General features: G+C 39.8%; 1 protein-coding gene across 5 annotated transcripts in view; it reads right to left on the bottom strand.

Annotated features, from left to right (window-relative positions):
* abcc4 (ATP-binding cassette, sub-family C (CFTR/MRP), member 4) overlaps positions 1-16,837 on the bottom strand; it is a 289,814-nt gene that overhangs the window by 37,836 nt on the left and 235,141 nt on the right. For 3 of the 5 annotated variants that reach the window (XM_060919115.1, XM_060919118.1, XM_060919119.1), the window contains 5 exons: positions 14,572-14,811; positions 14,272-14,409; positions 14,129-14,166; positions 13,889-14,016; positions 13,588-13,734 (listed from right to left, as the gene is read on the bottom strand). In XM_060919115.1, the coding sequence (XP_060775098.1) occupies positions 13,588-13,734; positions 13,889-14,016; positions 14,129-14,166; positions 14,272-14,409; positions 14,572-14,811 (691 nt within the window). The remainder of the gene's footprint in view (positions 1-13,587; positions 13,735-13,888; positions 14,017-14,128; positions 14,167-14,271; positions 14,410-14,571; positions 14,812-16,837) is intronic. The other 2 variants (XM_060919116.1, XM_060919117.1) reach the window with 2 other exon arrangements.

Below are 16,837 nucleotides of genomic sequence, written 5' to 3'. Positions count from 1 at the left end.
GCCGATTTCTCTCAACCCGAACTAATTCCAGATGGACTGACAGACAGTGGAAATGTGTGCTGTGATCAGATGAGTCCACATTTCAGCTTGTTTTCAGGAAAACTAGACGTTGAGTTCTCCGTGTCAACGGTGAACACAACCATCCAGTTTGTTATCAGAGAAAGGTGAAAAAGCAAGCATCTGTGATGGTATGGGGGTGCATCAGTGCCCACGATATGGATGAGTTGCAAGTATATGAAGGTACCATTGACGCGGAGGCATATATTGGGATTTTAGAGAGACATGTTGCCATCAAGGCGATATTTCTTCCCGGGAAGTCCATGCTCATTTCAGCAGGACAATGCCTCATTCTGCATGGGGTACAACAGCGTGGCTTTGTAGACAGAGTGCATGTACTTGACTAGCCTGCTGCCAGTCCAGATCTGTCTCCTATTGAGAATGTATGGCACATCATGAAGAGGAGACTCAGACAATGGTGACCACAGACTATTGAGCAGTTGAAGCCTTGTATCAAGCAAGAATTGACAAAAATTCCAATAGCAAAACTGCAACAATTCATATGCTCAGATCCCATATGATTGAAAAGTGTTATTAAAAGGAAAGGTGATGTAACATTATGGTAATAATGCCTCTGTCCTAACTTTTTTTTGAGTGTGTTGCACTTTTGTCAGTTCAATAAAGGTTCTTTGAATTCATAAAATCACAGAGTTTTGTTTTTATTGCATTTTGGAAAATATCCCAACTTTTCTGGAAACGGTGTGTGTGTCTACCGTATATATTTTATATATATCAATCAGTCTCTCTGGTTTTACTATTTGTAGGTATGTGTTTGAGAAACATGAACACTTGTTTTATTCCATAAACTACTGACAACATATATCTCCCAAATTCCACATAAAAATATTGCCACTTAGAGCATTTAACTGCAGAAAATGACAACTGGTCAAAATAACAAAAAAGATGGAGTGTTTCCAGACCTTGAATAATGTATAGAAATCAAGATCATACTCAATTTTAAACAACTCAATTCTAATATTTAAACTTAGGATGATTTCATTAATCAGTTTTTGGCGGAATAACCCTGACATTTAATCACAGCTTTCATAAATCTTGGCTTGCTTTCCACCCAGTCTTTCACATTGCTCTTGGGTGACTTTATGCCACTCCTGGTGCAAAAATTCAATCAGTTCAGCTTTGTTTGATGGCTTGTGACCATCCATCTTCCTCTTAATCACATTCCAGAAGTTTTCAATGGAGTTCAGGTCTGGAGATTGGGCTGGCCATAACAGTGTCTTGATCTTGTGGTCCTCCATCCACATCTTGACTGACCTGGCTGTGTGGTATGGAGCATTGTCCTGCTGGAAAACTCAATCCTCAGAGTTAGGAAACATTATCAAAGTAGAAGGAAGCAAGTTTTCTTTCTCTGCAGTCTAATCCTTATGGTCTTTATGGTCTAATCCTTGTGGCCTAATGGCCTCAGCCTGGCTCATCTTTGCTTCTCATTGATGGAGGGCTTTTTTTCTAGTTTTGCATGACTTCAACCCCACTCAGAGGAGCCCGTTTTGAACTGTCCTTGCCACGTATTTAACTCCAGCTACCATTTGCCATTCTTTTTGTAGGTCACTTGATGTCATCCTATGGTTGTTGAGTGACATTTGAAGGAGTTGACCATCATCCCGGTCAGCGGAGGGGCATTTTCACCCTCTGCCAGTCTGTAACTTTGTTGTCCCCAATGTCTGCTGCTTGACCTTGTTCTTATGAACTGCCATCTTTGAAATTTTAAGGATGGAAGCAACCTGATGCTCACTGTATCCCTTTGCCAGTAAAGCCAGAACTGAACCCTTCTTTTTCTCACTCAAAAATTATTTTTAACTTGTCTGGCATGACAAATACATATTTTTGTGTTCCAACTAAATGTAAGGTACTACAAGCTCTGTTTTGTCCATCCAAACTAGTAAAAGGGGATAGTGATGACTACAGCAGTGTTTTTTATCCTTTTCTTTGTTAAAGGTCCCCTTGCATCATTTTTTCATTAATTGTGCGGTGGTCTCTAGTATGAATGAATGCCCCGTGAGCCGGTTTTGGTGAAACAAACGCTGTGGTTCTCCTGTTTCAGGCTGTTCTAGTTTGGTGGAGGAGTGAGTGGCAGGAGAACGACAGGATTTCAGCTCTTACTCATTAATATTCATGACATGTAAACATGTTACCTCTGATTGGCTAACAGCAAACGTGTTACCTCTGATTGGCTAACAGCACTGTGACGCTACCTCCAGTGGGTCAGAACAAGCAGATGTGGGTGTCTTTGTAAAAATTGTTTCGATTGGCTATTATGATCTCGACATCGATGTTTTGACCAATAACAATGTAGATGTGGCAGCGGGGGCGTGGCCGAGCGGCGGTCTGTGAATGGAGGGTGGAGTCAGGGAAGGTAAGTGGCAGAATCACTGCACCTGACGGGAATTAACGTGTGTTTGTGTGTCTTCCCCAGTGACTGCGCCCTATAAGAGGAGAAGGAGTGCAGAGGAAGAGAGCTCTCTCCCCAACCAGAATGCTTGGGTGTGTGCATGTGCGCGTGTGACTGGGAGGGATTTATTTATTTAATTGAATACTCCCTGCGGCAGCGGCTCTCATCAAGGCATGAGGCGGAGCTTGCCTCAGGGGGTGTGGGGGGAATAACATCCCCTGGCTGGGAGTTGACAGGCCCTGGCAGAGCTGGTTCGTTCGGGAGAGGGCAGGGATCGCTGGCTGCCAAGTCTGGGGATGCTGGGACCTCCCCTGACCGAGTTACAAGCGTGCAAAGTCGGGCTGGAGCTGCCGTTGAAACGAAACTGATGCGGAGTGCCGTGCCTCGGGGCAAATTACGTCCCGTGGTGTGGAGCTAGCCAGCCCAGGGAGCACTCTTTCATTCGGGAGAGGGCAGAGGCTGTTGGCTGCCAAGTCTGGGGAGGCTGTTTTTTACGAGCATGCAAAGTCGGGCTGGAGCCACCATTAGAAACGAAACTGATGCGGAGCGCCGCGGGGTGAATTACGTCTCTCTCCTTGCGCTTTCTTCCTGTGGGCGGTCGCAAGCCAAGGTGGGCAAGGCCATGAATACTAATTTTCGAAGTAACGTAACTTCGTGTGGCTTTTTCTGATCCACTCGTTTTTCTGACTATTTTTTTTCATAAGCTAATACAGGGAATGGGAGTAGAATTACACTTTCACATGCAGCATACATATGCAACTCGGAGTGAACTATGGTATTTCAAAAAGAGCCATTATTAAACATTTTTGGTAGAAGAGCACCTTTAAATAAGATTTAGTTCAGGTGATCACTTAATCAGTACCTCATTAAGTAAAATGAAGTGTCTTTCGATTACGTTCATTATGTCTTATATTAAATATAGTTAGTTTTTTTTTCTTTTCTTTTTTATCAAACATCTAGTTTTTGGGTTTGTTTACCTGACATGTTTCGACGTACGACTGTCGCCTTCCTCAGAGTGTCACCGGATGTTATTGGTGACGCGTCGTCACCAATAACATCCGGTGACACTCTGAGGAAGGCGACAGTCGTACGTCGAAACATGTCAGGTAAACAAACCCAAAAACTAGATGTCTGATAAAAAAGAAAAAAAAACTAACTATATTTAATATAAGACATAATGAACGTAATCGAAAGATTAAGAATAAGTTACGGAGACGAAAGCATCAAGGAGTTTCGCCGCATAGAGAGATTGACACAAAAACGGGCATGCTACAGGAATCACCTGAGATTCAATCTGCGCTGCCGGGATGAGGAAGTCGTACCGGCCAGCCTGAACATCAAGAACCCAATTCCAACCAGAAACGCGGAAAAGATGATCAGGAAAGTGCAGATGACTCTTAGTCCGGGAGCCATGGGGTCGGACCCGGAATTTTTGGTTAAATTTTTTTTTTTTGCTTTAGCTTATAGATTTGAGGTAGCTCTTCAAGATTTAAGAGGGTGCCTGGTGATATCCCTTGGGCAATTTAATATATTAACCCTTTAATGCCCTATATGCCCAAATAATGGAAGAAAATACAAAAAAAATAATATCAGTGTAAATACTGATATTAAATGCACCAAGTTGGCTGTATCTGATAGGTATTCACATTTTTCTCTATATTTGTCATTCAAATACATCAAATGTGGATTAATTAACCCTTTCATAACTTTTCCAAATTAGCGATTTTTATACAAGTATTACATAAACTCTACAGTTAATACAAAATAATGATCAATATCTATGTAAGAACTATACAGCATGCACACACACACACACTAATGACCAATAACTATGTAAAAGAACTATATACAGCATGCATACACTCACACCAATGATCCACTATGTAAACGAACTATATACAGCATGTATACACTCACACCAGTGATCCACTATGTAAAAGAACTACAGCATGCAATAGAACTATATACAGCATGCATACACTCACACCAGTGATCCACTATGTAAAAGAACTACTGTATATACAGCATGAAACAGAAATATATACAGCATGCATATACATTCACACCAGTGATCCACTATGTAAAAGAACTATATACAGCATGCAATAGAACTATATACAGCATGCATATACACTCACACCAGTGATCCACTATGTAAAACTACAGTATGCAATATATCAAGCATGCAAAATGGCATATACAGCATGCGCACACACACAAGAATAGCAAAAGATACTGATTTTCAATTAACCAAATTGGCTGTACAGTATTCACGCTTTACTGTCATTCAAATTAGTCAAACGTGTAATTGACCCTTTCATAAATTTGCAAAATTAACAATTTTGATACAAGAACTACAGTACATAAAGCATGTACGTGCATGCATGCATGCACACGCACACACATACACATGCACACACACTAATGAGCAATAATTATGTAAAATAATTACATACAGTATGCAAACACACACAAAACACAAAAACTATTTAAGGAAAGAACTAAGAGTTCAGATGAAAAAAAAACCCCTCTAAACCCTTTGCCATTGCTTAGTGTCTGTAAAAATATGCTTATGTACTGGATGCCAGCTAGTACAGAGGAGAAGGTTAAGTAAACCTTAACCTTTAAAACCCCAACGTTTTAAAAGTCGTGCTAGTCAGTAGAAGAGCAGTGTGGTTTGGAGTGGGGGTGAATCGGGGACAATGCCCTGAATTTTACTAGGGAACCAGGAACATTACTATTTCAACAGTCAATATCGTAAAAATAAGCAATCTATTAGCTTAATGTATTAGCTTAAGGAAACCTTACTGCCCAACGTTTTAAAAGTCGTGCTAGTCAGTGGACTGGCTAGTGCACATGACTCTCAGTCCACAAGCAGTGTGGTTTGGAGTGGGGGTGAGGGTAAGGTTAACAGACTTTTGAGATGATAATCGGGGACAATGCCCTGAATTTTACTAGGGAACCAGGGACATTACTATTTCAACAGTCAATATCGTTAAAATAAGCAATCTATTAGCTTAATGTATTAGCTTAAAAAAATCAGTGACTAGCATTTACTAGGTGAGAGTTGGGTGTGCTAGCCAGTGTTGTGAAACTATGGGTCTAGTTCACTGGTGAGCAGTGAGTACATGTCACTGCTCTTTCATGATTACAGTCAAATAGTTTCTCTGCTTAGCTTATGCATGCTGTGATCTTTTGGGGGCAGTGTGATTGACAGAGTTAGCAAGATAGCTACACAAGTTGGCTTGAATTAGCTAATTGTGTCCCTCATATGCCCCTGCAGAAGTAAACACAAGGATGACAATGGAGTGTATGCCTAATAATTTAAGGCTCGCATTAACAACCAAAGTAATAGAGTAATAAAGGGCTTTTTGGTATAAGCCCCGCCCCCAATTGCATGGCCACACCCCCAACCATGGCTGGAACCCCACCCCCAGGCCTTAAACTCATCCTATTATGTTAACAAACACAAAAATAAGTATGATATATAGACTTTGGTGAACATAAAGTGAAGAATGTCAAAATGTCAGAATTTAGGCTATGACTGCAGCACATCCAACAATAAAGGGCCAATATCTGGAATTGCCCAAGGGATATCACCGGGCACCCTCTCTTATCTTAATGAGTAGACCTTGGACAACAACAAACAGCAAAAAAAAAAAACTTTAACCGACGAAGCCAGGTTCAGCCAAATTTGGGCCTTTGGCTCCCGGACTATCTGGTAAAAGAACGGATACGGTGCACAACGGACAAACTAAATAATATCAACAGCGAACTACATAGGGAGATGGAAACTTTCAAACGCCGGTTTCCCCAAAACAAGGAAATGGAATTAGCATTACACGGACACTTGGCAGACATACACGAACAGGAATTCACCATGACAAAAACCCGACAAATACGAAAACTGGACAAACTCATCGCACAGAAAAAGAAGGCAGAACCGGAGCACGCACACATCAACAACAAATGGATTCATAATATATCAAGGTACAAACTCTCACAAGTAGAACGCAGTATATTAGCAAAAGGACTCAACTACGCTGTCACACCGAACAATATACCTCACGATGAATTCATTCTGGCAACTGAATTAGCATGTGAGAAAATACAGGATCAGGGACAAAAAGCAGCACTAAGAAACACAATAGCTGGTATATTGAAAACGGCCAAACCACCACCCAGTAACATCACCAAACAGGAAGCCAAAGCTATGAGAACATTAGCTAAAAATAAAGATATCACAATCCTCCCAGCAGATAAAGGCAGGACAACAGTTATTATGGACACTGATGAATATGAACGAAAAATGATTGAATTACTCAGTGACAACGCATTTGAAATATTAAAAAAAGACCCAACAGAAGACAAGAAAAAGAAACTTAAAGCACTACTCAAACCACTACTCGATGAAAATAAAATAGATAAGCAGGCATACAATCATTTAGTACCCACAGCCAACGTCATCCCCAGGATTTACGGCACACCAAAAACACACAAACCAGGAACACCATTACGCCCCATAGTAGATAGCATTGGTTCAGTCACATGCAACTTATCAAAAGCACTCACCGAAATAATTAAACCATTACTAGGACACTAGGATCACAGACCAACACTGCAAAAACTCAAAACAACTGGCAGAAGAACTAAAAAACATCAAAATGCAGCAAGACGAAGTTTTCATATCACACGACGTCATATCTCTTTTCACCAGAACACCCACGGAAGCCACCATACAGATAGTACAAGAAAAATTAAAAACAGACAGGACGCTCAAGAAACGCACAAACCTCACTGTACAAGACATCACTCAGCTCCTTCAATTCATCGCCACATCCACATACTTTCAGTTCAGGAATACAATTTACAGACAAAAGGAAGGTTTTGCCATGGGAGACCCACTATCAGCCATCATGTGCGGCTTTTTCATGGAAGATCTGGAACAGAAAGCACTCACTACAATACCAGCAGAATACAGGCCAACACTCTGGAAACGTTACGTGGATGACATACTAGAAAAAGTTAAGAGGGGACACACAACAACTCACCGACCATCTCAACACCATAGATAATACCGGTAATATAAAATTCACACATGAAGAAGAAACGGAGCAGTCAATAGCATTTTTGGATTTAAAAATACATCACACAGAAGATGGGGACATCAAAATAAAAGTACACAGAAAACCCACACACACCGACCAATATTTAAACTGGACTTCCGAACACCCCATAATGCACAAAATATCAGTAGTCAGAACATTACATGAACGCACAGCAATAATTACAGATCCACAGGACAAAGAACAGGAGGAACAACATATACAACACGCACTGAAGGCATGTCAATATCCACAGTGGGCAATATCCAAAGGGGTGGAACAGGTTAAGAACAACAAAACACAGAAGAAAGAGAAAAAAACAAACTAACAAACAAGAACACAGGGGAGTAGTTACATTACCATACATTAGGGGAATAACTGAACGCATTCAAAGAGCAATGAGGAAACACAACATTAACACACCTGTCAAACCATACACAACACTCCGTCAGATCCTGGTTCATCCTAAAGACAGAATACATCCGGACAACAGATGCAACACCATATATGAGATTCCATGTCAATTATGCAATAAAACTTACATTGGGGAGACAGGAAGGAGTTTCAACACAAGAAAAAATGAACATAAGAAAGAGTGCGAAAAGGAGACAGCTATAAGACAAACCCGAACAATAAAAGAAAAGGCACAACAGGAAAATTATAAGTCGGCCATAACAGATCATTGCAAAAGGGAAAATCATATTATGGACTGGGGGAATGCCAGAGTCATCCGCACGGAAGATAATAAACATCAGCGCTGGATCAGGGAGGCCATAGAGATCCGTAAGTGAAGCCCGAGGACCATCAACCGAGATGAGGGAGCATACATGCTCTTCCATACCTGGAGTGCCATCTTGCAGGGGACGAACTGACAGTAGAAGGCGTGACCGACCTGTCAATCCAGACAGGAAGGCCACGCCTTCGGAAGCATCAGCTGATAAAAGATGTGTCACCAATAACATCCGGTGACACTCTGAGGAAGACGACAGTCGTACGTCGAAACATGCCAGGTAAACAAACCCAAAAACTAGATGTCTGATAAAAAAGAAAAGAAAAAAAAAAACCTAAAATGAAGTGCGTTTGTGTTGGAATTCCAGCACAGACACTGGAATGAAATGGCTGCCATACATAGAGAAGCTGATTTAAAAAAAATAAAATAAATAAAAAATACAAATTAAGCGGTCTCTATTTTTTTGAGAGCTGTATACATACCAACTCAGTCAAGCACAGTGGAGGTCGTGTCATAGCTTGGGTATGCATGGCTGCTTCTGAAAAGAGCTCAATAATCTTTATTTATGTAACTCATGATGATAACAGTAGAATGAATTTAGAAGTCAAGTTTATTTGTATAGCGCTTTTAACAGACATTGTCACAAAGCAGCATAACAGAAAATTAAAGACTTAACATATGAGCTAATTTTATCCATAATAAATTTATTCATCCCTGATGAGCAAGACTGTGGCAATGATGGTGAGGAAAAACTCCATCCAACGACATGAAGAAACCTTGAGAGGAACCAGACTCAGAAGGGAACCCATCCTCATTTGGGTGATAACAGATAGAATGATTATAAACAAGAGTGCTCTGAAAGCACAATATCCCCTGCTGGCAACTATATCTATGCTACAAGTGCTTAATACATGCTCATGACATTGTCAAAGTACAAGTTTGGTAATCAAGGGCCATAACTCTGGTAAAATGCGACTGAATTGAATGAAATTATAATAAGCACATTACTAACATATAACAAAGAATCCTGTCAAGGTTCATGAAATTCCTCCAAAAATTGTGAGAGGAGTTGATTTCAGAAGGTGAGTACCCTTCCCGGGATGGACGGACGGACATTGCCATAACATTATCCCCCTTTGGGCCTTTCGGCCAGCGGTGGATAATAAAAACTTGCTTCTATAACTGTGTCCTATATAGTTACAAAGTACAACTGTGTAATCAGGAAATTCAGAAGTCTACAGAAACATTCTCTGTCAATTTACTGAGAAATGGATCCAGTGTAATTGGGAGGAACTTCTTGCAGAAAGACTACAGCTACAGTTACATGCACAAATATTTTCACTCGGAATGAATTCTGAACATGAAAGCAATTGGATAGATGTGCATGTCCCAAGCGTACAATCAGAACAGAACTTCTGACGTGCACAATCCTGCTCCAGATCTGTGCAGAATGAACGCAGCCAGGAAGTAATTAGGTTAAATAGTTTACACTTTTTTCTTTTGATTGGTTTATTAGTTTTTCAAAGCTTAAATAAAAGATTATGAAAGTATTCATAATTATGAAATTACAAAACTCTTTTATTTGTCAATTATAAACAATGTCTACTACAGTTTCATCATGTCTTAAAAATATATAAAAATAAATTCATAAATTCTCCTCAAAATTTTGACTGAATAAACAAAGTACCATACTTTAATAATTATGTTCTTACAATATTGACATTTCTACACTATTGGTAGTTATTACATTTAAAAATTTAGATCAATAATATAGCCTAATAATCTTCTTATAATCCAAGTTCCTATATTTTGGGTCTAAATATATTTTCATAAAGGACAATTTTGGATTGTGAAGATTTCAGATCAAAAATCATAAAATATAACTTGGTCGTAACAATACACAAATATGACTTGATGGTAACTGAAGTGAAAATAAGTTGTGTATAGACCCCTTCGCAGTAAACATCATTCATACGTAAGAGGAAATTGCGAGCGCAGCCTGGACTCAAAGACTCAGCGATGCCTAGTTGTTGTGTTGTCAGGTGTCAGAATCGTAGCAGTGATGGGGTTAAAATGTACAGAATTCCAGCAGGATCTCACCCATTCCAAAAAAAATCGCCGACGTCTATGACTACAAGCCATCAAACGTGTAGACTGGGATGAAAGCACTATCAAAAATGCGCGGGTTTGCAGCGCCCACTTCATCACAGGTAAGATCAGGCTATTTATTAAATCTTTCTTTTTTATTCTTTCTAGTCTTCGTTTATTGATGTAGCAAAATACTTTGGTAACGTTTGTCTGATTAGCTGGGTCATAGTTACACAATGTAATGAATATTGTTAGCATGTTAACTTAGCTTTGCATGCAATTTTGTTTGTAGGAGAGGTCTTGCTTGACTCAAGCAGTCCAGATTTTGTGCCATCATTATTTGTGTATGCCGAAAATCACAATTTTAAAGCAAGGATGGAAAGGTAAAATTGTGTGCCCCCACTCTAAATGCCAACTTACGTTGACTGCTCTAACCTAGCTCCCGCCCCGTTCAGTTTCATTTCTGGTCTCTGCCTCTGGCTTTTTACGCAGCTCTGATTTCTCTTAGCTGCACTCTTTACACTATCATTCCTTTCATGCCATTACCTCCTGCAAATTGCTGTTTAGTGTTGGTATTTGCTGTTGTAGCTAAAGCCACATTGCCATCACATCACTGGCATAATTTGATTAAAACAAAATGAATATGAATGTCCCATTGTTAATCAAGTTGTACATGCCCGCACATAACAATCATATGCGTCTAAAGACTTGTAGGCACGAAGTTTTTCGTGGGTGTACACTGAAGTCTTGTCAATAAGGTACGAGTATATATCTGGCCATTGTATACCAGGGAACTTACTAACATCATCCGTCCACTCTTTAATTAAATACGGATTCGGTAGGCGATGTCCACTTGTTAGAGTTAACTTATTTATGTAGCATTCTCAATCTTGTAACGACAATTGTTTTGCATAATCTGACAGCTCATAATGCCAGTCTATGGGCAGCGCCATTGTTTCTGAGTCCAGGCTGCGCGCGCATCCTGGCAACGGTCGGTTTGTTTACAAACATGCGAAGGGGTCGATACATAAGATGCAAAACTGCAAAGGCAGAAAAAAACAACCACCACCAAAATCAGGCTATAAGGCACCTAAACAAATCAATCAATCAATCAATCAATCAATCAATCAATCAATCAATCAATCAATCAATCAAATCATTACTGCTATTAGTGCTCTCCAAAATTAAGTATTACAATGTAGACATGGTAGTAGAGCAGATAAGCAGATGAATCGTGCACAAGATGATAAAAGCATGAAACTTTCAGGGTTTGTTCTTGAGGGCATAACAATTAATTTAAGATCTGGAGGCACTCTCAGTTTGACCTTGGAGGTCAATTAGAGGTCATTGAGGTCATCAATAGGACATTTCTATGCATGAGAGCTGAAATGGGTGTGTTTTTGGGAGCAATTTTGCTAAAAATGTACAGTAAGTATAAATATGCATGTATTAAGGCATAATCAAGTAAATAAACATAAATAGATATACACCCATAGAGGTAAATGAATGAAATAAACAAAAAACGTAATGATAATAATGTAAAATTGGGAAATGGCAGATGAACTGTAACTGATAGATACCCAGGTAAACTATATAAATTTAATCATTAAACTGGAAGGATTTCTTATCTGTTAGTGAAAAAACAGAATTGTTCCACTTTCTTTCTGTTCAAATTGCTGCCATGGCATTAGCTCCTGGCAAAGTAGTATATGCCACAAACGAAAAAAATGTCCTCAGCTCTCCTGTTGACTGTGATGTAAGTAATTTGGTTCCATGCACTCAAGAGGAGGCAGACACAAGGCTATTCCTTCATGTGGCAGATGCTGCTAAAAAGGGACTTAAGAATGTGTTAGTTAGAACAGTGGATTCAGATGTGGTCGTCTTGGCAGTAGCTGTATTTCAGAAAGTTGACCTTGAAGAAATGTGGATAGCCTTTGGAACTGGTAGCACTTTCTGCTATATTGGCATCCACAAGGTGGTTGCTGCTCTTGGTCCTTCCACTAGCGATGCTTTGCTCGCATTTCATTCTTTCACTGGCTGTGATACAACATCAGCATTCTGTGGCCGTGGTAAAAAGACTGCTTGGGACACGTGGCTTGTGTACCCAGAAGTCACGGAGGCTTTTCACGAAATGTTGCAAATGCCACAAGAACTGAGTGACCTGTCTTTGTCACAGCTGGAACGCTTTGTTGTTCTCATTTATGACAGAACAAGTGCATGTGTAGGTGTCAATGAGGCACGGAAACATCTTTTCACACGAAAGTCAAGATCGTTGGAAAACATCCCCCCTACACAAGCTGCTTTGAGACAACACATCAAACGAGCCATGTATCAGGCTCATGTATGGAACCTTGCCTTGGTTATTAGGCCCCAGTTGCCAAGTCCTTCAGACTGGGGATGGGTTAACAGTGACGATGGATGGCAGCCACTTTGGACAACACTACCTGAGGCCTCACAATCGTGCTATGAGCTTTTGCATTGTGGCTGCAAAAAGAGCTGTTGTGGTCACTGCAAATGCAAAAAGGCAGAATTGAAGTGTACTGCCCTTTGTGCATGTTCTGGAGACTGCAATGATTAGAATACTCACATTAGACCTGTATCACTTGTATCACTCATTTGGAAGTCATTTTACAATTACAAAGTATATACTGCTTGGCAATATGCTACAAAATCATAAAAGTTGTTGAAATTGACATAACGCATCATACATTTTAGAGTGACCATCTTAACCTTGACTTCTAAGTGTAATATCACTATAAATGGACCCTCATGACCTAAAAAAATGGAAATCCACATGTAATTACAATTTTTGTCACACTTATATGATAAAATGCCCCAATTTTTAATCCTTTCCATTGAAATTGCACATAACAAGGGTCGATGACCTCTAAATGACCTCCAAGGTCAAACTGAGAGCGCCTCCAGATCTTAAATTAATTGTTATGCCCTGGAGAACAAACCCTGAAAGTTTCATGCTTTTATCATGTTGTGCACAATTCTTATGTTTATAGGGCCTTAACAGCTCTACTATGGTTGCCCCTGTAAGAGATATTACACTGCTCCCTACTGGACAATCAGTCTAAGAACGATTTCATATTTTGCAAGGTAAGAAAATGTACAGCAATAACATTTTAGGAAATTGTGAAATGAGAAAGCATTTCACCATTAGAAGGGGTAAGAGAAAGATATTGCTGACTCACCTATAGGGTTAATATCAAAGAAGTGGACAGGGGCCCTGAGGATGCAGTTGAACATGCGACTGTGAAGCATCTGGGCAGAGCACACTAAAGTGTTAAACATAAACAAACTGCGTGTGAAGCCAAACAGAAGAGTGGCCACTGTTAAACCTAAAGAGAAAGAGAGACACACGTTTAATTGTGCATTGAAACATGCTGAATCAGCCTTTATCCAACCAACACAAGATAATATATTCCATTCCCCCCCAAAATATAAATTAATTTATTTTGTGAGACTTTGAGTCATACTGGTGTTTGACTGTACCTGAATAAATGCCCAGATAATATTCAATGGAGAGCTGTTGAGTAACATTCTGATTAATGCTGATGTTAGTTCTATTGATGAAGGTAAGGTTATGGTTTAGCATATGCAGCTTCTCCTGTTCTGTAGCCCTGTTGATTCAGATCAAGTGGTCAGTGAAAATTATTTTAGAACAGATACTCTGTTATATTTTGCTATTTTATTTGCTTCTATGGAGTCAGTAGATTCAAATCTTCCACTCACCAGTATGCAAGCCACCAATCTTGAAGAATATAGGATGTCTGGTAATTGAAATGAAATGTAAGTTTAACAAACTACTACATGCACATTGGATTTAAAAAAAAAAAAAAAAAGGCCTAACCCTGTGGGCATATAGCATGCTGTACCTGTGCAAGCAGGTTGAGCAGAACAAGGCTTAGCAGCATGAGTGCACTGACTCCAGCAGTTAAGTATTTCAGATACATGTGGACCCCTATGGTCCCCTCAGAGCGACTCTCATCTGGCATAGTCTGAACAGGTTCTGCCTGGACACCACAATACCCACACAAGAATGAGATGAAATACACTCATGAAATATACACATTAGTAAGTGAGCTTTGAGAAAGGCCAACCAGAATTATTTTTCTAAATTTAAACACAAATCATGATGGCACCAATGGTGTATACGATAGTACTGTACTTCTTACACAAAGTGCAAAATCCCAATAAATAATTACTACAAATACAGGCAGTTGATCTGCTTCATTGGACACCACTGATGAGGTCTCAGAGCGAACAGAGTTCTGTGAAAGGGTTCGTCTACAAGAAGACTCTGTAGTCCCAGTCCCTCCTGTCTTTTCTTCCTCCTCGTCCTTCTTTAACAGAGATGTAAAGTCCACACCTGAATGCAGAAGCTCTGTGTATGTGCCCTGCACCACTATGTGACCCTGCAGGGGGGAGAGGGGGTGTTGGTAAGAGAAAGGAGTCCATTAGTTAAAACATTTTCACAAGAACTGTAACACTAATATAAGCTTTAGCATCATGTAAACAGCATGCCAATTCATCACACACCTGCTGACATTTTGAGTAACACTGACTTGACTTAAACATTGACTTGAAGTAGAACCCCGATTCCAAAAAAGTTGGGACAAAGTACAAATTGTAAATAAAAACAGAATGCAATGATGTGGAAGTTTCAAAATTCCACATTTTATTCAGAATAGAACATAGATGACATATCAAATGTTTAAACTGAGAAAATGTATCATTTAAAGAGAAAAATTAGGTGATTTTAAATTTCATGACAACAACACATCTCAAAAAAGTTGGGACAAGGCCATGTTTACCACTGTGAGACATCCCCTTTTCTCTTTACAACAGTCTGTAAACATCTGGGGACTGAGGATACAAGTTGCTCAAGTTTAGGGATAGGAATGTTAACCCATTCTTGTCTAATATAGGATTCTAGTTGCTCAACTGTCTTAGGTCTTTTTTGTCATATCTTCCATTTTATGATGCACCAAATGTTTTCTATGGGTGAAAGATCTGTATTGCAGGCTGGCCAGTTCAGTACCCGGACCCTTCTTCTATGCAGCCATGATGCTGTAATTGATGCAGTATGTGGTTTGGCATCGTCATGTTGGAAAATGCAAGGTCTTCCCTGAAAGAGACATCGTCTGGATGGGAGCATATGTTGCTCTAGAACCTGGATATACCTTTCAGCATTGATGGTGTCTTTCCAGATGTGTAAGCTGCCCATGCCACACACACTAATGCAACCCCATACCATCAGAGATGCAGGCTTCTGAACTGAGTGCTGATAACAACTTGGGTCATCCATCTTTAGTCCGAATGACACGGCGTCCCTGATCTCCATCAAGAACTTCAAATTTTGATTCGTCTGACCACAGAACAGTTTTCCACTTTGCCACAGTCCATTTTAAATGAGTCTTGGCCCAGAGAAGATGTCTGCACTTCTGGATCATGTTTAGATATGGCTTCTTCTTTGAACTATAGAGTTTTAGCTGGCAATAGCAGATGGCACGGTGAATTGTGTTCACAGATAATGTTCTCTGGAAATATTCCTGAGCCCATTTTGTGATTTCCAATACAGAAGCGTGCCTGTATGTGATGCAGTGCCGTCTAAGGGCCCGAAGATCATGGGCACCCAGTATGGTTTTCCGGCCTTGACCCTTACGCACAGAGATTCTTCCAGATTCTCTGAATCTTTTGATGATATTATGCACTGTAGATGATATGTTCAAACTCTTTGCAATTTTACACTGTCAAACTCCTTTCTGATATTGCTCCACTATTTGTCGGCGCAGAATTAGGGGGATTGGTGATCCTCTTCCCATCTTTACTTCTGAGAGCTGCTGCCACTCCAAGATGCTCTTTTTATACCCAGTCATGTTAATGACCTATTGCCAATTGACCTAATGAGTTGCAAATTGGTCCTCCAGCTGTTCCTTTTTTTGTACCTTTAACTTTTCCAGCCTCTTATTGCCCCTGTCCCAACTTTTTTGAGATGTGTTGCTGTCATGAAATTTCAAATGAGCCAATATTTGGCATGCAATTTCAAAATGTCTCACTTTCGACATTTGATATGTCGTCTATGTTCTATTGTGAATACAATATCAGTTTTTGAGATTTGTAAATTATTGCATTCTGTTTTTATTTACAATTTGTACTTTGTCCCAACTTTTTTGGAATCGGGGTTGCAAACATGCTTGCTTATGTACTTTGTGACAGGCCTGTAGGACAACTATAAAAACGGACAATATAATGCCGCTTACATATCACAATCACGTTTTGTCATCAAATAAGATTAGCATCATCCTTTAGATGGGTCAAACACAGGTACAAGGTATGGCTTTCAAATTTTTATGACTTGATAGAATATACCTTTATAAAAGTGATTTGGACATTATGATTCCAATCTTACGTGTATGCATTTCTTTTTAAATACAAGCT

This window comes from Neoarius graeffei, chromosome 4, assembly GCF_027579695.1.
Source record: "Neoarius graeffei isolate fNeoGra1 chromosome 4, fNeoGra1.pri, whole genome shotgun sequence".
NCBI classification, from domain to species: domain Eukaryota; kingdom Metazoa; phylum Chordata; class Actinopteri; order Siluriformes; family Ariidae; genus Neoarius; species Neoarius graeffei.
The sequence above is the reverse complement of the archived record's forward strand: the minus strand, read 5'-3'. Positions and strand labels throughout refer to the sequence as shown.